This window comes from Bos javanicus, chromosome 22, assembly GCF_032452875.1.
Source record: "Bos javanicus breed banteng chromosome 22, ARS-OSU_banteng_1.0, whole genome shotgun sequence".
Classification (NCBI taxonomy): Eukaryota; Metazoa; Chordata; class Mammalia; order Artiodactyla; family Bovidae; genus Bos; species Bos javanicus.
The window spans coordinates 59,363,949-59,387,386 of NC_083889.1; the positions used below are offsets into that span (position 1 = coordinate 59,363,949).

Consider the following 23,438-nt stretch of genomic DNA (forward strand, 5'->3'; position numbering starts at 1 on the left):
AATCCCAACACCTAAGACTCGTCGGCAGGTCTGGGAGTTTCTGGGAGCTACTGGGTTTTGCAGAATCTGGATTCCAGGATATTCCCAAATGGCCCACCCTTTATATGAACTCCTGATAGGGCCTAAGGAAAGTCCACTACATTGGACTGGAAAACAACAAAAAGCCTGTGATGAACTAAGTCTGGCAATTCTACCAGCCCCCGCACTGGGGTTGCCAGACCTTGCCAAGCCTTTTCCTCTGTAAGTGACTGACAAGGACAGAACAGCAATGGGAGTGTTAACTCAGTGTTAAGGTGGGACAGGCCTGTAGCCTCTCTCTCAAGGCAGCTTGACAACGTCGTCACCTGGTGGCCCGGATGCCTGTGAGCCATCGCCGCAGTTGCCCTACTTGCACGAGAAGCTACTAAATTGACTTTAGGCCAAGATCTGGTCATAAGAGTCCCACATGAGGTCAACGCAGTCTTACGAGGAGATCCCCACAAATGGCTATCAAACTCCCGGATTATTCAATATCAAGGGTTGTTATGTGAAAACCCTAGCCTCCGTATTGAGCCTTGCCAGACTTTAAACCCAGCCACATTCCTTCCAGTGGGAGAGGGTGGACCTCCTCAGGACTGTGGGGAAGTCTTGGAAGAAGTCTACGCTAGCAGACCTGACCTCCGAGACCATCCGATTCAGGACCCTGACTGGGTCATATAAACTGACGGCACTAGCCTGATGAAACAAGGGCAGCGGCTGTCGGCTTACGCTATAGTCACAGAAAAGACTGTCATCGAGGCTGGCCCCTTGCCACAACACTGGTCTGCTCGATGAGCCGAGTTATGGGCCTTGGTTTGGGCACTCCAGTTTTCAAAAGGCAAGAGAGTGAACATCTCCACCGACTCCAGGCACGCCTTTGCCACACTGCAGGTACACGGGGCTCTGTATAAGGAGAGGGGCCTCTGACAGCCAGTGGAAAAGATACCAAAAGTAAGGAAGGAATTCTGACCCTATGAGATGCTGTCTGGGAACCAGAAACGGTTGCAGTCGTACACTGTCGAGGACATCAAAAAGAGGATACCCGCCAGGCTCGGGGACACAGACTGGCAGATAAGACCACTAAACAAGCAGCCGAGGGCGTGGGGATCACAAGTGAGGCCCCTGTTAAAGCGCTCGTATTGGCAGAACTTCCTGAGCCAGCATTGGACTCTCCAAAATACGCTGAAGCCCAAAACCAACTAGCCAAAGCAGAAGGGGCTATTAAGACTGAAAAGGGACGGTGGGAATTGCCAAGTGGCAAATTATTGGTACTGGAGGAGCTGGCACCCACTCTGGTAAGCCAAACACACCAAGTGACCCACCTGGGCCATGCTAAACTTGGAAGAGCTAATTCGAAAATATTTCCTGGTTCCCCGCCTCTCTTCCCTATGCAGGGCAAAATCTCAGAACTGCACCGTCTGCTCACAGGTCAATGCTGCCTCTCGGCACAGACAGAAACCTCTGGGGATTCAGCTGAAAGGCACACTGCCCTTTGAACACCTGGGAGTGGACTTCACTGAAATGAAACCTCACCGACACTACCGTTACATGCTGGTCACGGTATGTACTTCTCGGGGTGGGTAGAAGCTTTTCCTACCTGGACTGAAGGAGCATCAGAAAGTAGGCCGGTGCCTGCTTAGGGAGATAGTCCCCAGATTTGGATTTCCTACCAGCAGTGGATTGGACAATGGCCCGGCTTTCGTAGCTGATGTAGTACAACAAGTGAGTAAAACTTTAAACATCAAATGGAAACTGCACACTGCATAGACCCCAGAGCTCTGGGATGGTGGAACGGACCAACCGGACACTTAAAGAGACTCTCCAAGTGGATCATAGAGACTGTTCCTGGGTGGACTTGCTTCCGATGGCTCTACTCAGACTCAGGATGACCCCTCAGTCCCATGGCTACTCTCCATAGGAGATTGTATATGGGAGACCCCCTCCCATAATAAAACAGGTATCAACCAATTTGCCTAGGATAAGGGGGGATGGGATTTCGCAGCAGATGGAACAGTTAGGTAAGATAATTAGTCAGGTAACTACGTTTGTACAAGAAAGAGTGCAGTTCCCTTTGGGGGAACAGATTCTTGAGTTTACGCCTGGTAACCAAGTATGGGTCAAAGATTGGAAACATGACTCACTAGCCCCTCGGTGGAAGGGCCCTTATGTTATTCTAACTACCCCTACTGCAGTTAAAGTTGCAGGTATTGCCCCTTGGATCCATCGTACGAGGGTGAAGAGAACATACCACGCAGACCCCAAAAACGCTGAGTGGACTGCACAGAGGGACCCCGCTGACCCTCAAGAGACTAAGACCATCCTTAAGAAGAAGGAAAAGAAGATCCTGGACGAGCCCCTTCAGGATGAAGCCTCATTATCAACTCCTGCCGCTTGGCCTCATCAACGTGATTTTGAATTTAACTTCAGTTTCAACTCAGAACAATGTTTTCATCTCATGGGCACATTCCTACGCGGACTTCCACAATACCTCCAGCTGCTGGGTGTGTGGGGCTATGTCTCTGTCTGTGATGGATGGAATTCCTTGGTGGGTGTCACCGCTCTGCCAAGGAGATTTTTTAAACCACTCTGCTCTTTTCTGGGACGACAAAAAGACACTTTCCTCTCTCTTGTCAACCATAACCTCTCCCTGCTCTGCTGGTGTAAGACCTGCAGTCAATACACTCGGGTCATGGGGTTACATTTGATACACATGCCAGTTTCATAGAAGTAATAAAAGCCTATACCTCATATTTAAAGAGCAAAAAGGAAAAAGGCTCCCTGACCAGCAAGGGAGGACAAGCCTCTAGATATGTTGAACAATTTTACCAAGTCTGGGATGAATACTTTTGGATGGCCCCAGAAAGTTCAGTTCATTTCAGTCGCTCAGTCGTGTCTGACTCTTTGTGACCCCATGAATAGCAGCACGCCAGGCTTCCCTGTCCATCACCAACTCCCGGAGTTCACTCAGACTCACATCCATCGAGTCAGTGATGCCATCCAGCCATCTCATCCTCTGTCGTCCCCTTCTCCTCCTGCCCCCAATCCCTCCCAGCATCAGGGTCTTTTCCAATGAGTCAACTCTTCGAATGAGGTGGCCAAAGTACTGGAGTTTCAGCTTCAGCATCATTCCCTCCAAAGAAATCCCAGGGCTGATCTCCTTCAGAATGGACTGGTTGGATCTCCTTGCAGTCCAAGGGACTCTCAAGAGTCTTCTCCAACACCACAGTTCAAAAGCATCAATTCTTCGGCGCTCAGCCTTCTTCACAGTCCAACTTTCACATCCATACATGACGACAGGAAAAACCATAGCCTTGACTAGACGGACCTTTGTTGGCAAAGTGATGTCTCTGCTTTTGAATATGCTATCTAGGTTGGTCATAACTTTCCTTCCAAGGAGTAAGCATCTTTTAATGTCATGGCTGCAGTCACCACCTGCAGTGATTTTGGAGCCCCAAAAATAAAGTCTGACACTGTTTCCACTGTTTCCCCATCTATTTCCCATGAAGTGATGGGACCAGATGCCATGATCTTCGTTTTCTTAATGTTGAGCTTTAAGCCAACCTTTTCACTGTCCACTTTCACTTTCATCAAGAGGCTTTTTAGTTCCTCTTCACTTTCTGCCATAAGGGTGGTGTCATCTACATATCTGAGGTTATTGATATTTCTCCCGGCAATCTTGATTCCAGCTTGTGCTTCTTCCAGCCCAGCGTTTCTCATGATGTACTCTGCACATAAATAAGCAGGGTGACAATATACAGCTTTGACGTACTCCTTTTCCTATTTGGAACCAGTCTGTTGTTCCATGTCCGGTTCTAACTGTTGCTTCCTGACCTGCATACAGATTTCTCAAGAGGCAGGTCAGGTGGTCTGGGATTCCCATCTCTTTCAGAATTTTCCACAGTTTATTGTGATCCACATAGTCAAAGGCTTTGGCATAGTCAATAAAGCAGAAATACATGTTTCTCTGGAACTCTCTTGCTTTTTCCATGATCCAGTGGATGTTGGCAATTTGATCTCTGGTTTCTCTGCCTTTTCTAAAACCAGCTTGAACATCAGGAAGTTCACAGTTCACGTATTTCTGAAGCCTGGCTTGGAGAATTTTGAGCGTTACTTTACTAGCATGTGAGATGAGTGCCATTGTGCAGTAGTTTGAGCATTCTTTGGCATTGCCTTTCTTTGGGACTGGAATGAAAACTGACCTTTTCCAGTCCTGTGGCCACTGCTGAGTTTTCCAGAATTGATGGCATATTGAGTGCAGCACTTTCACAGCATCATCTTTCAGGATTTGAAATAGCTTAACTGGAATTCCATCACCTCCACTAGCTTTGTTCGTAGTGAGGCTTTCTAAGGCCCACTTGACTTCACATTCCAGGATGTCTGGCTCTAGGTCAGTGATCACACCATCATGATCATCTGGGTCGTGAAGATTTTTTTTGTACAGTTCTTCTGTGTATTCTTGCCACCTCTTCTTAATATCTTCTGCTTCTGTTCGGTCCATACCATTTCTGTCCTTTATTGAGCCCATCTTTGCATGAAATGTCCCCTTGGTATCTCTAATTTTCTTGAAGAGATCTCTAGGCTTTCCCATTCTGTTGTTTTCCTCTATTTCTTTTCATTGATGTGGTCCACTGGAAAAGGGAATGGCAAACCACTTCAGTATTCTTGCCTTGAGAACCCCATGAACAGTATGAAAAGGCAAAATGATAGGATACTGAAAGAGGAACTCCCCAGGTCAGTAGGGGCCCAATATGCTACTGGAGATCAGTGGAGAAATGACTCCAGAAAGAATGAAGGGATGGAGCCAAAGCAAAAACAATACCCAGTTGTGGATGTGACTGGTGATAGAAGCAAGGTCTGATGCTGTAAAGAGCAATATTGCATAGGAACCTGGAATGTCAGGTCCATGAATCAAGGCAAATTGGAAGTGGTCAAACAAGAGATGGCAAGGGTTAATGTAGACATTCTAGGAATCAGCAAACTGAAATGGGCTGGAATAGGTGAATTGAACTCAGATGACCATTATATCTACTACTGCGGGCAGGAATCCCTCAGAAGAAATGGAGTAGCCATCATGGTCAACAAAAGAGTCCAAAATGCAGTACTTGGATGCAATCTCAAAAACGACAGAATGATCTCTGTTCGTTTCCAAGGCAAACCATTCAATATCACAGTAATCCAAGTCTATGCCCCAACCAGTAACACTGAAGAAGCTGAAGTTGAACGGTTCTATGAAGACCTACAAGACCTTTTAGAACTAACATCCAAAAAAGATGTCTTTTTCATTATAAGGGACTGGAATGCAAAAGTAGGAAGTCAAGAAACACCTGGAGTAACAGGCAAATTTGGCTGTGGAATACGGAATGAAGCAGGGCAAAGACTAATAGAGTTTTGCCAAGAGAATGCACTGGTCATAACAAACACCCTCTTCCAACAACACAAGAGAAGACTCTATACATGGACATCACCAGATGGTCAACACTGAAATCAGACTGATTACATTCTTTGCAGCCAAAGATGGAGAAGCTCTATACAGTCAGCAAAAACAAGACCAGGAGCTGACTGTGGCTCAGATCATGAACTCCTTATTGCCAAATTCAGACTGAAATTGAAGAAAGTGGGGAAACCACTAGACCATTCAGGTATGACCTAAATCAAATCCCTTATGATTATACAGTGGAAGTGAGAAATAGATTTAAGGGCCTAGATCTGATAGATAGAGTGCCTGATGAACTATGGAATGAGGTTCGTGACATTGTACAGGAGACAGGGATCAGGACCATCCCCATGGAAAAGAAATGCAAAAAAGCAAAATGGCTGTCTGGGGAGGCCTTACAAATAGCTGTGAAAAGAAGAGAAGCGAAAAGCAAAGGAGAAAAGGAAAGATATAAGCATCTGAATGCAGACTTCCAAAGAATAGCAAGAAGAGATATGAAAGCCTTCCTCAGCGATCAATGCAAAGAAACAGAGAAAAACAGCAGAACGGGCCCCAGAAAAGGGCCAATTAATTACTCCCGCTGCTATAGGCTGGGAACAAAAAGAACAAAGGGTAGGGTTTGGTGACTGTCCCTTAGACTCGAAAGAACTAAAATATATGGGATACCTATCCCCGAACCATGTAAATGAACATCCGTGGTCACATACCACCCCACCAGTCCATCCACTGGCCAGGCTCTGATTGGAATATAACCCTGGAATCTGCTGGGTGGCGCCCAATGGAACCCAATGGCTTTGTGGGCCTAACCTTTGGCCTTGGCTACCAATCGGCTGGGTAGGGCGCTGCATACTGGGATTCGCTTTTGCCCATGGCAGCATAAAGCCTAACCTACAACAAGCCTCAGTAACTCTACCTTATTCACATGCTGGGTGGACAAGATCCGTGTCTCAGCGGTGTGAGTATACTGCTGCCTTACGCGTACCCTCTATAGGGACAACAGAGGTCATGATTGAAGTAGAGGCCTTGACTAATTTCACAAAACAGGCCCTCCTAGATAGAACAAATGCCATCCAAGCCTTAAATGAAGAGCAAATCCAAATGAGAAAAGCAGTAATTCAAAATAGAATGGCTTTGGACATACTCACAGCTGCTCAAGGAGGGACCTGTGCTATAACCAAGGTTGAATGTTGTGTATACATTCCTGACTTACCTGGCAATGTATCGACTGCTTTAGATGACATGAAAAACCAGGTAAAAGCACTGTCAAATGAAAACACTCCTTTCTGGACTTTGGTCCTATCTTGGATGAAGGGCGATTGGTGGAAAATTATATTTACCATTGTTGTAGTTGCCTTGATGGTTCTGCTTTGTGGACCCTGCATTTTACAATGTATTAGGAACTCTGTAACCCAAAGGTTGGTGTTGTTCTCTCAAATTGGCGGTCGGAGAGCCAGGGTGCAATATATCCCTATGAGTGATGCTCATACCATGAGTTAAGAGCATCAGGAGAGGGGAATTAAGGAGGAAACAGACAGAGCTGGACTCCATCTTAGACCAGGCTGCGAACATTAGGCTACACACATGATCACCCTCCCAGTGGACTCTGAAGTTTGTGCCCGGTGTCTATAGAAATGGCATACCAATGGGAAACCAGACCCCTGATAAAAGAGCCTCAGGACTTGGACTCTATCGCCTAAAGAATATGCTAATGCTCTGTGTAACAGAACAAAGTCGTAAATTCCAACCTTGTTCAGACTAGTTTCAGGGAATTTGGGGAGGTGGGTTTAAGCTGTACACTTAGGGCATATAAGGTTTTCACAAAAACTGGTCAGGGTCCTTGGCTAAGAGGAGACGCTGCCTCGGGCCCGCGGGCGTAATAATCCGCACTCCGCTATCTGCATTGTCCTGAGTGAGCTTGCTTCCCGCAGCGCGTGGCTACCACTGGATGAGCTCCTGCTTCCTCGGGTTTTGAGAAGAGCTTGTGCTCCCAGGGTCCAGGGAGGTACTGAAGCAGCACACACCAAGAAGCAGGGGCCCGAGGCAGCCCTGAGGCCTCCCGGGCAGACGAGTCAGTCCGCAGTTTTCAGGTGTAATTGCTCCCTTCAGGTTCCAGATTCTGGGACAGCGAGTCTGGCCTAGACTGGGGTCTCGTTCCCTTCGAGCACCGGTAATGTTTGGCACACTTTGACTCACAAACGGAAGTAATCAAAGTCCCTAGGACTGCGGAGTTCTATGGGCCAGGTTGCCCACCATCTTCCAGACATCTTCCCTCCTTCTTCCTCGCCAAAACTAGGTTCTCCGCTAAAGGGATGTCTTCCTGTCCTTTCTTCAGATGGGTATGCAACTCAAAGTTCAGTCAAGTCGCTTCTTGAGACAGTCAATGAGGAGAATGCAAGTGTCTTCAGGTTTACAGGGAATTTGGGGGCAGTATTTTCTAAGCAAAAAAGTAACAATACCACCCACTCAGCGGCACCACTTCCTGGGGAGGGACGCAGAAGCCGCTCCGCCTTCCGGCGGTGGGGACACGAGGCCGCCGCGCGCGCAGGCAGGCGCTCGGCGGGCCGCCCGTTGCCATGGAGACCGGGTCCTCGTGCGGGCGCCGCCATCTTGGGCTCCGGCCGGGCCAATGAGCGGCTGCGCCGTGGCGGACGCGGGGCGCGCGCGGGCGTGCGGGGGGCGGGCGCCCTGCGGCTCAGCTCGGTCCCGGCCATGGAGGCACCCGCAGCCCGCCTGCTGCCGCCGCTGCTGCTGCTGCTCGCGGCTTGCGCCCCGGCGCCGGGCCGCGCCTCCTCGGACGCGCCGCCGCTGGTCAACGAGGATGTGAAGCGCACGGTGGACCTGAGCAGCCACCTGGCCAAGGTGACGGCCGAGGTGGTCCTGGCGCACGCGGGCAGCGGCTCCTCGCCCCGCGCCGCCTCCTTCCTGCTGGCGCTGGAGCCCGAGCTGGAGGCCCGGCTCGCGCACCTCGGCGTGCAGGTGAGCGGGGCGGCGGGGCGGCGGGGCGGGCCCGGGCGGCGGGGCGGCTCCGTCCGCCCCGGACACGTCAGCACCGGCCTGCGGCGCGGGCGGCCGGGCCCCGGCCCTGCGGGGTCACGGGGAGCCGCCTGTGGTCACAGCGGTCGGAAGCTCGGATCTTCTGCTTCCAAGGTTGTGCCTCTTTGAAACCGTTGCACACAGAACGCATTTCTTACGGCTGCGAAGAACTCTTTAAAAAAAAAAACAGTTCTCTCTTCTTTAAGTTAGTTTAAAAGCTCGTGCGAGTAATACGGTACAGAAGAGGAAAGTCCCGTTCTCTGCCCCCCCGGCGTGTCCTCACTCTGACAGTAAGCAGTAAACGGCTCCCCAGGCGGCTTCTTTCTTCCAGGCACTTCAGTCGTCAGTTTACGTCCCTCGAGGAGGCAGTGCTGGCTTTGGGCGCAGGGGATACGCATGCACGGAGGTTTGCCTTTCATTGCTGTTCCCATTAGACAACGTGGATTAAGTGGTTACTCAATTATGAGTTGGGAAAATAGTCATTACAGTGTCGTACTTCTGAACTTGGAGCTGTAAAGTTGCCTTTATAGAGGTCATGCTTCCGAAATGACTCCTGTTCCCTTTCAGGCCTCCTCCATGATGTAGGACGCAGTTTTACTTCAAGCTTTGTGGAAGCATGGATTAAAACTTCACTTTTCTGTTCTGAACTGTTAAATCCTACTCTTTTATAAAAGCTCCTCCTACCTAGCGAGGTTGCCAGAGTGTAACCAGACAACAGCAGAAGCTATCTGGCCATCGTGCCTGGAGAGCGCGCTTCCAACCTGGATTACTGTACTGGTGTCTTACTGAGAATTCACCTGCTGTTGGGTGTTGTCGTCGGTATTTTAAGGACATTCTCATTTAACTCTCACGACAGCCCTTTGATGTATATGTACTCTAACTGCAGGTGAGGGCTGGAGTCTGGGGGCTGAGTTGTTAAAACCCCTGCCTGCAGTCTTAGGGTAGAGTCAGGGCTTAGGCTAGTTTGTTTAAGACTTCATTTGTGTTCTTCAGCACACTGCACTGCCTCTTCTGGCCTAGGTGAGAAGAGGCAGGGTTCTGCAGGAGTATGAAACCTCGCGGTCCCATCACCAGATTTATCCAGAGTCTTTTTTTTTTAAATTTGGAGTCCAAAAGAGAGGCTCTTTTGTACCTCTTTCTCAGTGGGGGACATAACCAGATGATGAACTTAACCAAGACGATGTGTATTTTCCAACAACTGACTGGGAGTCTTGGTGCGGTTGCTTGAAGTATTTTCAGGGAATTATCTTCACCCTTACATGTAGAATTTCAGAAGCTGGTGGAAGGGACTGTGGGGATCAGTGACTAGGAGCCAGTGGTTCCTTGTCTCCTTGCCACCAAAGACATTTTTCCTTTCATTTGCATCCTATATTTGAAACCTTTTGTCTCTAATCTTTTGTTAGTTCAGGCAGTGAATCTGATAAATACTTAAAAATGAAGAGGAATAGTTCTTAAGACAAAATCACCATATAGCTGAACAGTGAGAGTTCCTGATAAATAGGAATATACTAGAATGTTCCCATTGTGCTAAGAGTGGAATCGGTTGTGTTTATTAGGCTGTTTGACTCTGTTGAGGATGATCGTATGATAACTTTTAGGCTTTTGAGATACTACAAACAGCTTTCTCATGATAGCTTTGCATACTCTATTGGGGATCACTGCTTCAGTCCTCAAAGGTAGTCTTAAATTTTTTTCTTTTGGTGGAGTTTGGATTGGCAAAGAGATAGTGGTGGGTGTATAAGCTTTTTCCTTAGCACCTGCTCCACAGTCTCATTCGAGACGCCTGCTCTCCTCAGAAGGACCCTGCAGCCCGCTGGAGTTGGCATGCTCTTTGTGGTTGTACACTGGGCTGCAGGGAGGGGTGAGGGGAAAGGAGTGTGTCGTGGAGGGAGGGGTGAGGGGAAAGGAGTGTGTCGTGGAGGGAGGGGTGAGGGGAAAGGAGTGTGTCGTGGAGGGAGGGGTGAGGGGAAAGGAGTGTGTCGTGGAGGGAGGGGTGAGGGGAAAGGAGTGTGTCGTGGAGGGAGGGGTGAGGGGAAGAGTGTGTCGTGGAGGGAGGGGTGAGGGGAAAGGAGTGTGTCGTGGAGGGAGGGGTGAGGGGAAAGGAGTGTGTCGTGCCGTTGCTTGCACCACTGTTAATGCCTTTTGTGCAAGTCAAGTCAGTTTTCATTACGCGTGAGACTTTTCTACTATACCAATAAATAATGCTCAGGTTTTTTCCCATGCATGTTTGAGTGTAAATGAAGAACAAAATCTCCAGAAAGAAACCTTTCCGGCCTTTATATTTGGGCATGTGAACTGTATTTGGAAGTATATCTTTAATTTGTACGTGTGTATTTTATCATTCAGGAAAATATTATGGTTTTATGGAGCATATTATACAGCTTATTCAGTGAAAAAGTCAGTCTTTTGAAGTGTTCCTGTATTTTGGTTGAAAAATTGTTACTGAATGGTGAAGAATTCGATCTTCACAAAGTTCTGGCAGCAGGAATTCTTTAACGTGGACATTCTGAGGCAGTTAATTGCTGACTCAAAATTTAGAGGCTAAAAGACAAAAAAGAATAACTTCCTTTGTCCTGATGCAGGTGAAGGGAGAGGATGAGGAGGAGAACAATCTGGAATTGAGAGAAACCAGCATTAAGGGTCAAAGGTAAGGTGGCAGCCAGCATGCGTCTGCCTCGCCGCCTCCGGTTGCACGTTATCCGCAGGCTGGAACCCCAGCAGCAGAGTGGCCTGGCGCTCCCAGCGTGTCGGGGGCTGCCTCAGCGCGCCTGGACGCGTCTCCGTGTCGGCCGGCCTACCGTGCGGCTCTACTGCAATGCTTTCAGCACTTACCCTGTTGTTGGACATTTGGGTTGTTCGACACTCTTGTAAACAACCTTGAGATGAACATGTAGACATTTGTGTTTTTATTTTGTTTGAGGTTTTTGGGCCACACTGCATGGCTTGCAGGATCTTCCCTGAGCCACCGCAGTGGAAGCCCAGAACCTAAGCCCTCGGCCACCAGGGAACTCCCTGGACGTTTGTCTTAAAAGGCTTACATTAATAGGTTGAAGGTAGTCTCTTAGAGGCCAGTGGTGTCACCTTGGCACAAAATATCGCTGTGCCTTTGAGCCGCTCTTTTTTCAGTGTCTTGGTCTCTTGTTTCCCCTCGTTCTTCCTGCAGCGGGAGATTCTTCACAGTCAAGCTCCCAGTGGCTCTTGATCCTGGGGCCAAGATCTCGGTTATCGTGGAAGCCGTTTATACCCACGTGCTTCAGCCGTACCCAACCCAGATCACCCAGTCGGAGAAGCAGTTCGTGGTGTTTGAGGGGAACCATTACTTCTACTCTCCCTACCCGACCAAGACGCAGACCATGCGTGTGAAGCTCGCCTCCCGGAATGTAGAGAGCTACACCAAGCTGGGGAACCCCACGCGCTCTGAGGACCTCCTGGACTACGGACCCTTCCGTGACATCCCTGCCTACAGTCAGGTGGGCCCTCGCCACACTTGTCCGCTCTGGAGTCCTAGAGGGACTGCTCGTTGAGAGGCTTGGGTGGGACTCCAGGGCCCTTTGTAAAATCAACCCCAGGATTTAAACGTGCTGAGAAGTGACTCCGTGGGGCTCACCCCCTCCTCCTGGGAGTTCAGGTAGAGGCTGCGGCTTGAGGAAGGCTTTGTAAAGGAGGTGGGACTTGGGGCAGAGGCAGACAAAGCATCATGGGCAGAGGTGTCACGGTGGCATTCGAGCTCTACCTTAGGCTTCAGCTGGCCTTTCTCTTTTTTCGCTCTATACTCACAGTAGATTTTTTTTCAAGTTCTCAAAGCAAAGCATGAAAGAAAGTGAAGTCGCTCAGTCATATCCGACTCTTTGCGACCCCATGGACTGTAGCCTACCAGGCTTCTCAGTCCATGGGATTTTCCAGGCAAGAGTACTGGAGTGGGGGGCCATTCCCTTCTCCAGGACCACCTGTTTGTTTTCTCCAGGGGATCTTCCCGACCCAGGGGTTGAACCCGGGTCTCCTGCATTGTAGGCAGACGCTTTACCCTCTGAGCCTCCAGGGAAGCCCAAAGCAAAGCCTGTGGACATTTAAAAATCTCTGGTGGTGTACTTTCAAATGGTTTCTCAAATAATTTAGCCAGTTTGTTATGGCACCAGCAGTATGTGACTGCCAGCTTCCCCACATCCTTGTCAGTACTGGCATTAAATGCGATCACATGTGATTAATAATTCAGTTGGATTTTTGAAAATCTAGTCGTAGAATGAATGAAGTGGCCATAGCTATAAGAATTAAAATACACCTTATCTTGTTCATTTCTTGGACTTCTGGGAAAGAAAGGTATCTTGGTTTTTTCCTTCCAGTTTTATCGAGGTATAATTGACATACAGCCCTGAGTAAGTTAAAGGCTTACAGTGCAAAAATTTACTTCCTCATGAAACAGTTATCGCAAGGAGCATAGCGCACATTCCTCAGCTCACGCAAAGTTAAAGAAACAGGTACTTGTTCAGACCTGGGCTCCAATTGCGGGTCTTCAGTTATAGAGTTTATGGGGTGAAGGGCTGTGAATTTTTAAAAAAAATTAAAAAACTCTTTTCTTGTGATGAGAACTCTTAAGATTTACTTTTAACCTTCATATATAATGTACAGCAATAGTAATTACATTTTTCATGTCGTACATTACATCCCTAGGACTTACTGATGTCGTAACTGGAAGTTTGTACCTTCTGACTGCCTTCATCCAATTCCCCTTCCCTCCACCCCGCCATCCCCCACGCCCCGCCTCTGGGGGCCACAAATCTGGTCTCTTTTTGTGAATTTGTCTTTTGCTTTTTGAAGTTTAATTGACCTACAACACTTCATTAGTTCCTGTTACGCAACATAGTGATTGAATATTTCTGTGCATTTCTGAATGACCACCAGGGAAAGCCCGGCTATGACGTGTCACCATACAAAGACACTCAAGCTGCCGACTGCACCCACGGATTCTGCGTCTGGAGTGCTGCTCTCAGTGGCCCTCGCCTGTGCCCCTCCTCCCCCCGCGCCCCTCCTCCTCCCCCAGTGCCCCTCTCCTCCTGCCTCCCCCGGCGCCCCTCCCCCTCCCCGGCCCCTCCTTCCTCCCCTGGATCCCCCTCCTCCTCCCCCAGCTCCCCTGGCCCCCCAGCCCCCTTCCTCCTCCCTCTGCGCCTCCTCTCCTCCCCCTGCGCCCCCCTCTCCTCCCCCGCCCCCCTCCTCCTCCCCCAGCTCCCCCTTCCTCCCCTGGCCCCCCACCCCCCTCCTTCCCCTGTGCCCCCCTCTCCTCCCCCTGCGCCCCCCTCTCCTCCCCCGCCCCCTTCCTCCCCCTGTGCCCCCTTCTCCCCTGGCCCCCACCCCCTCCTCCAACTCCCCCCCCTGCCCCCCGCCTCTGGGGCCCCCCTCTCCTCCTCAATGGCGACCACCTGTTTGTTTTTATGACCGTTTCTATTTCCTTTGTCCATTTGTGTTTCAGATTCTGCATTTAAGTGAGACCATGCAGTGTTTGTCTTGTCTGAGTGATATTTTACTTGGATACTTAGCTGTGCCCTCTAGCTGTATCCACGCTGTCACAAATGGCAGGCTTTCCTTCTTTTCTGCCTGAGCAGCGTTCCACTCTGTGTGTACCTCACATCCGTTTGTCTGGTGATGAACACTGAGGTTGCTTCTATATCTTGGTTATTGTAAATGATGCTGCTGTGAACTTTGGGGTGCAGGAATCTCTTCTAATTAGTGTTCTCATTTTCTTGGATAAAGGCCGAGAAATAGAATTGCTGGGTCATGTGGTAGTTGCGCGTTCCATTTTTTAAGGAATCTCCTGTACTATAGGGCGTCCCCGCTGGTTTCCGTAGTGGCTGCCCAGTTCATATTCCGACTGGCAGTGCACAGGGCTCCTTCTCCACATCCCCGCCAGCACTTGCTGTTTGTTATCTTTCTGGTAACAGCTGTTCTGACAAGTGATCTCTCCTTGTGGTTTTGGTTTGCATTTCCCTGATGATCAGTGACGTTGAGTGTTTTTCACTTGCCTTTGGCCGTCTGAATGTCTTCCTTGGAAAAATGTCTGTTCAGCTCCTCTCCCCATTTAAATCAGGTCATCTGGTTTTGATGCTGAGTTGTACACGTTCTTTCTGTGTCTTGGATGCTGACCCCTGACTGGCCGTGCCGTTCGCAGATGTCTTCGCCCGTTCGTAGGTGACCTTCCTTCTGTTGACAGTTCACTTGGCTCTGCAGGTTTGCAGGTTTATAGTTTATATTTTCTGGTCCTTTTGTCATTTTACCTTTAAGATTTTTTTATTCAATTTATTTAAATTAAAAAGAAACAAAATAGTTCACCCATTTCTGCAACCCATGTCTCTGGCAACCACCAATCTGTTCTTTGTATCTGTGACCAGAAAGATTTCCTAATACTGACTTCAGGGCTTCTGGGTGTTTTTATTTGTAAAATGGGGATAAGTAGTACTTACTTCATTATGCTGTTCTGAAGACTAAATGAAACGGTATGTTTATTTAGAGCTCATAAAGGAGTGACTGTCATGTACATATAGGTTAGCCACATAACAATATATTATCCTAAAACATCTCTTCTGTGAATTTTTCCAGATAACTTTTCTCCAGGAGAGAAAAATCCAGTAATGCTCTGTGTCTTGCTCAGTTTTAGGCTATTTGTTAACTCACCGGCGACAGATGATGTCTTCATTAGCTCTTACATATATTGATATTTCCTCGTTACTGTTTTTTCTTTATTTACGATTTAAGATTTTTAAAGAAGTTTTGTGGAGTTTTGTTTTTAACCATCCTGGGGCTGAGGTGTAGACTGTCTGCAGTCAGTTTGTCGTGAGCTAGTGTTGATTCCTATTCCCTCAGATCCTTGACCTCCTTGTTCCTTCCTTTGCAGGACACGTTCAAAGTGCATTCTGAGAACAACAGCCCTTTCCTGACCATCACCAGCATGACCCGTGTCATCGAGGTCTCCCACTGGGGTAACATTGCCGTGGAGGAGAACGTGGACCTGAAGCACACGGGCGCCGTGCTCAAGGGGCCTTTCTCGCGCTACGATTACCAGAGGCAGCCGGACAGTGGGGTCTCCTCCGTCCGCTCGTTTAAGGTGTGGGCTGATGGGCCTGGACACTGGGAGACACTGTGACTGTCTAGTCAGAGGGAGAACGATGGCCCAGCCTTAGGCCCTGGTCGGGGAACTAGCAGCACAGCCCGCCCCCCCCCCCCCCAAAAAAAGCCCCATTCATGTAAGTCAGCCATTTTCTTTTACAGAAAATGGGAATAATGGAAAAAGGAGGAACAAAACCAGACCCTAGCATTGCTAACACTTATGCGTATTTCTTTTTTCTTATAATGTCGTTTTTAAAAAACATTTGATCGTATTGCATATACAGTTTTATATCTTCTTTTGTCTTATAAATGAAATCTTATAAGCATGTTCATGTACCTGCATAATACAGAAGGGCTCAGTGAACAGACAAAGGCATTATATTTCCCCTCGATTATCAAAAGGTGCTTACAGGTTTGGAAGTAAATAATTTAAAAGTAAGTGAAAATTTTTTTAAATTGTAAAAAATACTAGGTGGAGAAACCCCTTTTGTAAATAAACCATAAAGCGTGTAGTGATTTGATGTGCTTTCTTCCATCTTCAGTGTCCCTTCCTGCAAAACAACTTACAGGTTATTTTTAGCTTTGTACTTAGCCCTTAGCATCTGCAAAGGTATTTATAGGAATCTGGCTATTTGCCACCCTTGACTGAGAAGCAGATGAGGTGTCTAGAACGCTGAAGCCGGATGAGGGAAGTTAGGCTTTCCTGAGGTGGTTCACATGGAGATGGTCTCTTTATGGCGTGCTGTGCTGAGGAGCTTGGGGCGGGACGTCTGTCCTGGGTCCTTCTGTGGGTGGTCCTTCTCTGGGTCCGTTTCTGGGGTCTCCAAAAAAGTGTGCTTGCTCTCTGCAGACCATCCTCCCCGCTGCGGCCCAGGACGTGTACTACCGCGACGAGATTGGCAACGTGTCCACCAGCCACCTGCTCATCCTGGACGACTCCGTAGAGATGGAGATCCGGCCTCGCTTCCCGCTCTTCGGCGGCTGGAAGACCCATTACATCGTTGGCTACAACCTCCCAAGCTACGAGTACCTCTATAACCTGGGTCAGTCTTCAGTAATTAGAGGGTGGAAAAGGCAAAGCCTGTCTTTTTCTTTCCTGTGGGGTTTCTCGTTGTTGTGTGTGATGATCTGATGGGGAGAGCGTGTTCTCCTCGTTCTCAGGAAGGCTGGCCTCAGGAACCCCTTCTCACGGGTGGCTTCCGTGTCTTCAGCACGCTGACAGCTGTCTCTGGAGCCCCATCAGACGCAGGGCGCTCCTTGAGCGAGAGCTGGCTGACGCGGCCTTTCATTAGCGGCGGGCACTTGGCAGTGGCCGTTGCTCCTTGTGGCGCGCAGGGCCTGGGTTCTAGCACTTGGAAAGGCGCACACGAGCCACTCACCGCTGTGTCTGCTCGACCCTTAGGAGACCAGTACGCGTTGAAGATGAGGCTGGTGGACCACGTGTTTGATGAGCAGGTCATAGACTCTCTGACCGTGAAGATCATCCTGCCGGAAGGGGCCAGGTGAGTGTGCCCTCCCTTCCTGCCCCTCCTGGTCCCACCCTCTGGGTGCCTTGGGGACTCTGGGTTCCAGGGTGCAGAGGAGGGGCTCCTGGCGGTTTAACCTGGAACATCCACAGCAGGCCTGGGTGATGGCCCCAGGCCGACGGGTGCCCACCAGCAGGAAAGAACTCAGAGTTGAGGCAGGCGGGTGGCCTGTGCTGTGCTCCTCACAGAGGGAAGGACAGTGGAGACAGTCTGTCCTATCTGGGCTGGTCAGACCAGGTTCAGAAGGCCAAGGTCTCAGATGGTGTATCAGGTTCCATGGTTATAGACAGAGGAGCTGTCTTTGGCCGATTTAAGCAGAAAGCAAGGAATCTGGAAGGGAGAGGGATCTCATCAGAAGACAGCCTCTGCTGAACCAGGATGGGGCACACACAGCCCAGCATCTCCATGAGTCCAGCCGGTAGAAACCAGTGGGCCCTCACAGGGCCGCCTGCCCTTGGCACGGGGGGCGAGACGTGCTCAGGCAGGCTTTTCTGGCAGCGGGCCCCCGGTTTCGGGGCCAGGTGGAACCCCTGCTGGGCGGGGAGCGGAGTGGAGTAGGACCGGGGCCCTGGGGGGTCCCTGGGCCTTGGGATCCTCGCCGTAGGAGTGCGGTTTGTCAGGCTGTCACACCCGGTCTCCTCCAGGAACATCCAGGTGGACAGTCCCTATGAGATCAGCCGCGGCCCTGACGAGTTGCACTACACCTACCTGGACACGTTCGGCCGGCCCGTCATCGTGGCCCACAAGGAGAACCTAGTGGAGCAGCACATCCAGGACATCGTGGTAGGCGCGCACGCTGCCCCCGAGAGTGGCCGCGGCACGCGCGCACGCAGGGCCCCCGAAAGCGGCCGCGGGCAGGGCGGGGCGCGCATGCCGGCCCCCCTGCAACCCCACTGAGGGTGGCCGCGGGCGGGGCGCGCACGCCGACCCCCGGGAGCGGCCATGGGCAGGGCACACACAGCGGCCCCCGGGAGCAGTCGCGGGCACGCGCACGCCGGCCCCCGAGAGCAGCCGCGGCCTGGGGAGGCCCCTGCCCCGGGCTCTGCGTCCGGGCGCACCCCCGTCAGCAACGCTCCCCCTTCTCAGGTGCACTACACCTTCAACAAGGTGCTCATGCTGCAGGAGCCGCTGCTGGTGGTGGCCACCTTCTACATCCTCTTCTTCACCGTCATCGTCTACGTCAGGCTAGACTTCTCCATAACGAAGGTACCCGGCCGCCTGCGTGGCGCGCTTGCCCTGCGTCCGTCTGGACAACCACCGCCCCCCCCCCCCCCCCCCCCCCGCCTGTGGCCCCGGCGATCCTTAACCTTGGAGCCCCTCCTCCTGTTGCTGTCATCATGGGCCGTGATGCTGTGAGGCCAGGCTGCCGCCGGGCGGCGAATGCCGTGGAGTGGGCAGCGGGCAGAGCGCCTCTGGAGCAAGGCGCCCCACCGGGCAGGAAGTGGGAGGTGTCTGGCTAGACGGAGCAGCATGCAGACAGCAGGGCGGCCTTCAGTGGGGCCGTGGGTTTGAACAAGGACCTTGGTCCGGCTGGTTCTGTGGTCCCCCAGGCTGCCCGGGGTGGGGGTGCGCCAGGCAGTGGCCAGTTAGCCCTGTCACGTGGGAGGGCTGAGTCCAGGTTTTATGATGACATATGTCCATTTCCTAAGGTATAAAGACTGCTCATTCTTTCATTAATTTAAAGTGCTGAGTTTTAAAATAATTCTACATGTAGACATTTTGCAGAACCAGTAAAAACAAGTCGTGTGCCCCCATCACCCAGACGGAGCAGTTAACACTTGGGCCAATGTCTGTGTGTAATTTTCTCCCTGGGCCATCTGAGGGGGAGGCGCCGACCGTCCGTGCACGCTCAGGTGTGCGTGCAGCCTGCGGGCGCCGCCTCCAGTGGCTGGAGCACACGGATCAGCCCCGGGAGCATGGAGTCGTGTGAGGACGACCAGTGCGAGCCCTGCGCCTCCTGCCCCAGGGCGGCCTCTGGAGCGCGTGGTTTTCATGCTTGAGGCTCTGTTGAGGATGCTGCGCTGCATTTAGTTGTCATATTTCCTTAGTCTCCTTTAATCTGGAACGTTTGTAATTTAGGTTTCTTATGGCTCTCCCTGAGAATTCCTGTTACGCGTTTTTGGTGAGAGCGTGATAAACTGGAGCCGTGTCTGTGGTGCGTGATGCGGGAGGCGCCTGGTGTCAGCTGGCCCAGGGCTGGTGGTGGTGACTCCTTGGATGACTTGGTGCCTGTCTGGTTTCTTCACCAAAAAGTTACTGCTTTTCTCTTTGCAATTAATACAGTCTGTTTGAGGCTATATAAATACTGTATACGTTCACCCATTAGGTATCAGTGTTCATTATCGGTTCTTGTCTGAACCTGTTAGCGGTTGTGGTGGCTGGAAAACTGTGGGGCCTTTTACCTTAGCAGTTGGCTGTCCACTGTAAGGAAAAGCATCCCTCATTGGTTGGTTGTTTGGATTCAGTGTTTTCTGTTGGATCACTGTCCACTGCTCTCTGCAGTAGGCCCGTGCTGAGAGGTTCTGGGGAGTGTGCGGGGCCATGTCTAAAGGGCTGTGGTGGCCACGGAGCTCGGGCTTCATCCTTAGGCCCTGAAAACACGTGGAGATGCTGAGCAGGAGGGAGCCGCAGTAAAGGCCCTGGGAGCCCCCCTGCCGCGGGCTCTCCTCCCTCAGCACCTCCCTGCCCTTGCGTGGCCCCCGGCGATAGTGTACCTTTCACCCCGTCTGTCTCTGCTGCCGGACCTGGATGTGACCCTGTGCCTCGTCTTCCCGGCCCATGCTGCCCACTGCTGAGCTGTCCAGCTCCAGGGTCGGCGAGTGTGCTTCTCTGGCTTCCCAGGAAGATGCTTTTCTGGCTTCACAGCTGGGGGCGGGTGCTCCTTAGGAGGTGACGGTCAGACCGGGCTCAGGCCCAGATGTCGTCACACACGATGTCTCTCCCCAGGACCCGGCTGCGGAAGCCAGGATGAAGGTGGCCTGCATCACAGAGCAGGTCTTGACCCTGGTCAACAAGAGGCTAGGTCTCTACCGTCACTTTGACGAGACGGTCAACAGGTACAAACAGTCGCGAGATGTGTCCACTCTCAACAGCGGCAAGAAGAGCCTGGAGACGGAGCACAAGGCCCTGACCAGCGGGCTGGCGCTGCTGCAGTCCCGGCTGAAGACCGAGGGCTCCGACCTGTGCGACAAAGTGAGTGCCTGCTGCCGCCACGCACCCGGCTCACGTCTGCCTCGGCCCATGCAACCGATGGTGTGGGACACCCCGACTCGCCGCCAGCTTGTGGGGCGAGCACTTCCGTCGTGTTTCCGTGTTGCGTGTGCCCCCCTGGGGGTGTGAGATCTGGGGTCTCGGGGCCTGCACAGCACTGTCCACGTGGCCGCTGTGGAGCGCTGCCCCTCCAGCTGCTTGGGCTGTGGGGAGGAGCACTTTGAATGATGGCTTGGAGTCCAGGCTCTGATTCATACTTTGTGAACCTGGAAAGTTACCTAACTTGGGTGCCTCAGTTTCCGCATCTCTAAATTGGGGGCTGAGGGGAGCCCTCGGGTCCTGGCTGAGCTCGCAGCCGTCGTGGCTTCAGGCCTGTCAGTGTGTGTGAAGTGTGGGAAGCCCGGGGGTGAGGCCGAGAGCCCCCGACCACTGCCCCTCCTGTCGCCCTGCGCTGCTCTCGCACGCGCACCTGCCCTTTCTGACCCATCAGTCATATACATCCTCAGGTGGGTGCTGTCTGTCGGCTTCCACGGGCGGGGTGCCTGTCTGTTGCGTCTGCTGTTTTCCAGAGCGTAGACGCGTGCCTGGCACCGTGGCTCATAGATACTCGCTAAGTGTTGGACGAATGTGGCTGTTAAAGGCCTCAGCTTGATGCCCAGTCAGTGGTAACGCACGTTGCCTGCCCTGCTGTCCGTCCTTTGCCTGACAGTCCCTGGCCCAGTCTGGCAGTGGGAGGGAAGAGAACGGATGTTCCCCGAGTGCCTGCGTGTGCCCAGCACCGTGCAGGGGGCTCACGTGTTGTCACACTTGATGCTCACACTCTCCACGGCCCCAGGGCCAGAGACTGAAGGAACAGGGCTTGTAGGGGTGAAGCTGGCCTCTCCCCCCAGCGTCCCTGCCTTGGGAGGTGGTGCAGGGACACACTTGACCCTGCCCTGCTCTTGCCTCGGCCAGGTGAGCGAAATGCAGAGACTGGACGCGCAGGTCAAGGAGCTGGTCCTGAAGGCGGCGGTGGAGGCCGAGCGGCTGGTGGCTGGCAAGCTCAAGAAAGACACATACATCGAGAACGAGAAACTCATCTCGGGAAAGCGGCAGGAGCTGGTTGGCAAGATCGACCACATCCTGGATGCCCTGTAGCCCTGCAGACGCAGGCTTGGGCGTGAACGGCAAGGCCAGCACAGACCGGCTTCTGGAGTTTGCAGAATGCTTTCAAGGAAGACAGAAGTCAGGCCCTGCCTCAGGCAACGCAAGAAGCTTCATTTTTGTCCCTAAAATATCCCTTTAAAACAACAGCAAAACTTAAACGTCATGAACAACAAAATATCTTTGTGTTCTGAACAAAGAAGTTTTTGAGTTTTGTTTATTCTGAATCCTAGGATATTTTTGGCACCTGTAAGCCCCTTGTTTATGGCCTTCTAATTCCTGATGTGTGGGTATTTTACAAGCGTGTGTGTTTTTTAAAAAGTGCGTGTGACCAAGTGACAATAAAGTTGGGACTGTGAACTTGGGTTTCGTTGTGCTGAAAACCTCTCATAACTTATTTCTTAACTTTGGAGATAGTACTTTCATCAAGTGCTTTTTATCCACTAAACAATGGATTTGCAAAAAAAAAAAAGGGATTTGCTCCTGGGAGCAAGTTTGTGTGGCCAGTATAGGTTAATTTTACATCTGGGAACCCTGATGCCACAAAGGTAAAGTGGCCTGGGTGAGGCTCCGAGCCGTGTGGAGGGGTGTGGAGCACCCGGGGCACGAGTTCTTCCCGGCGCTAAGGCGACAGTGGAGCAGAGTCCGCGTGGAGAGCAGTGACGTGACGGCCAGACTCAGTCACAAATCGGCAAGCCCTCCGAGGGTACACACGGGAGGGCCCGGGCGGGATGGCCGTGCCAAGGCCCGGGGCCTCTTCAGGCTGCGGGCTGCACCCTGAAGTCAGGCGAAGGGCAAGCAGAGAGGGGGACACGCTCAGCTTTGACTCCAGCTGCGCGCCCGATGTCTCCCAGGCACAAGACGCGGGACCGGCCTCCGCGGGAGCCCCTCGCCCGCCCAGTGAGGTCCTGCCCCTCCTCCCGGGGCGTCTTCCCCGAGCCATTTTCCCGCACCGTCCGCCGGGAGCGGGGCAACGGAGCCGGCCGCCGCCGAACGGGCTGCAGCGACCCCGGCCCGCCTCGGACGGAGGGTCCCCCCGGCCGGCCGTCGGGCGGCTTCTCTTCCAGCCTCCCGCCCCCTGAGCTCGGGTAAATCCCTCACTGCGGAGCAGGAAGAAGAAGAACCGCGGGGCCAGGGCCGAGGGCTCGTGCCGGAGGGCGCCCTCTGCCGGGCCGGCGGGCCGCGCCGAGGCCGCCGAGCCCACCGTCCGGAGCCGAGTGCGCAGGCGCAGAGGGCCTGCCGGGGAGCGCGGCCAGGGGAGCCGCGCATGCGCAAGGCCGCACCCGGCCTGGAGGCGAGGGCGCCACCTAGGGGCCCGCGCCGGGAGCGGCCGCCCGGCCTGGACCAGAGGTGTGCCGGAGCGGCGGGCGGCCGGGCTCGTCCATCACCCCAGCGCGGCCCGGCTGAGGCCTGGGCCCGGCCGCCCCAGCTCCGCGCTTCCTCAGTTCCGGGCCGCGGGCTGCCCTGCGCCTCCCTGGTCCTGGCTTCCCCCGTGGCCAGTGTGGCCTGGCGCCCCCTGCTAGTCCAGGGGCGAGGGTGGACTGGGCCGGCCCAGCGTGCCCGGAGAGGTGCTTTAGACGCGGACACATCCACTGGTCGCGGACAAGCCTCCTCCCTGGGTCTCTGGTGGGGGGTGGGTGCCCCTGGGCCACGGGCGGTCCAGGCCCCCAGGCCAGCCTGCCGTCCGGCCCATCATCCGGCGCCGCTGTCCAGCCCCGTGATCCAGCCCGACTCCTCCGTGGCCGGGCCTCGAGCTGGCCCACGGCCGCGGGGGGCCAGCGGAGGAAAAGGGGGCCGAAGAGGCGGGCCGGGTGTCAGCCTCCCCCTCCATTTGTCTTGGAGGCTGACACGGAGAAACCCCAGAGGGCCGAGTGCGCCCTCACAGTTTCACCACAAGTATCCTGGCCGGGCGTCTGGCGCCGCGCTGATAGTGCAGCCCGCCGCAGGCCCGCCGGAAGCGCTGCCAGCGGTTGGGGCCG

General features: G+C 52.7%; 1 protein-coding gene across 1 annotated transcript; it reads left to right on the forward strand.

Annotated features, from left to right (window-relative positions):
- Positions 1–8,110: 8,110 nt before the first annotated feature.
- RPN1 (ribophorin I) lies at positions 8,111–21,819 on the forward strand. The gene is made up of 10 exons (XM_061397291.1): positions 8,111–8,428; positions 11,068–11,132; positions 11,649–11,955; positions 15,369–15,578; positions 16,431–16,623; positions 16,983–17,082; positions 17,751–17,889; positions 18,193–18,312; positions 20,053–20,298; positions 21,271–21,819. Exons 1-10 carry the CDS (start codon positions 8,162–8,164, stop codon positions 21,451–21,453), a joined length of 1,830 nt encoding a protein of 609 aa, XP_061253275.1. The 5' UTR covers positions 8,111–8,161; the 3' UTR covers positions 21,454–21,819.
- Positions 21,820–23,438: the final 1,619 nt, after the last annotated feature.

Coding starts and splice junctions, on each gene's coding strand:
- RPN1 (XM_061397291.1), top strand. CDS start 8,162: ATGGAGGCACCCGCAGCCCGCCTGCTGCCGCCGCTGCTGCTGCTGCTC. Junction 8,429..11,067: donor TCGCGCACCTCGGCGTGCAG/GTGAGCGGGGCG, acceptor GTCCTGATGCAG/GTGAAGGGAGAGGATGAGGA. Junction 20,299..21,270: donor GCTCCGACCTGTGCGACAAA/GTGAGTGCCTGC, acceptor TGCCTCGGCCAG/GTGAGCGAAATGCAGAGACT.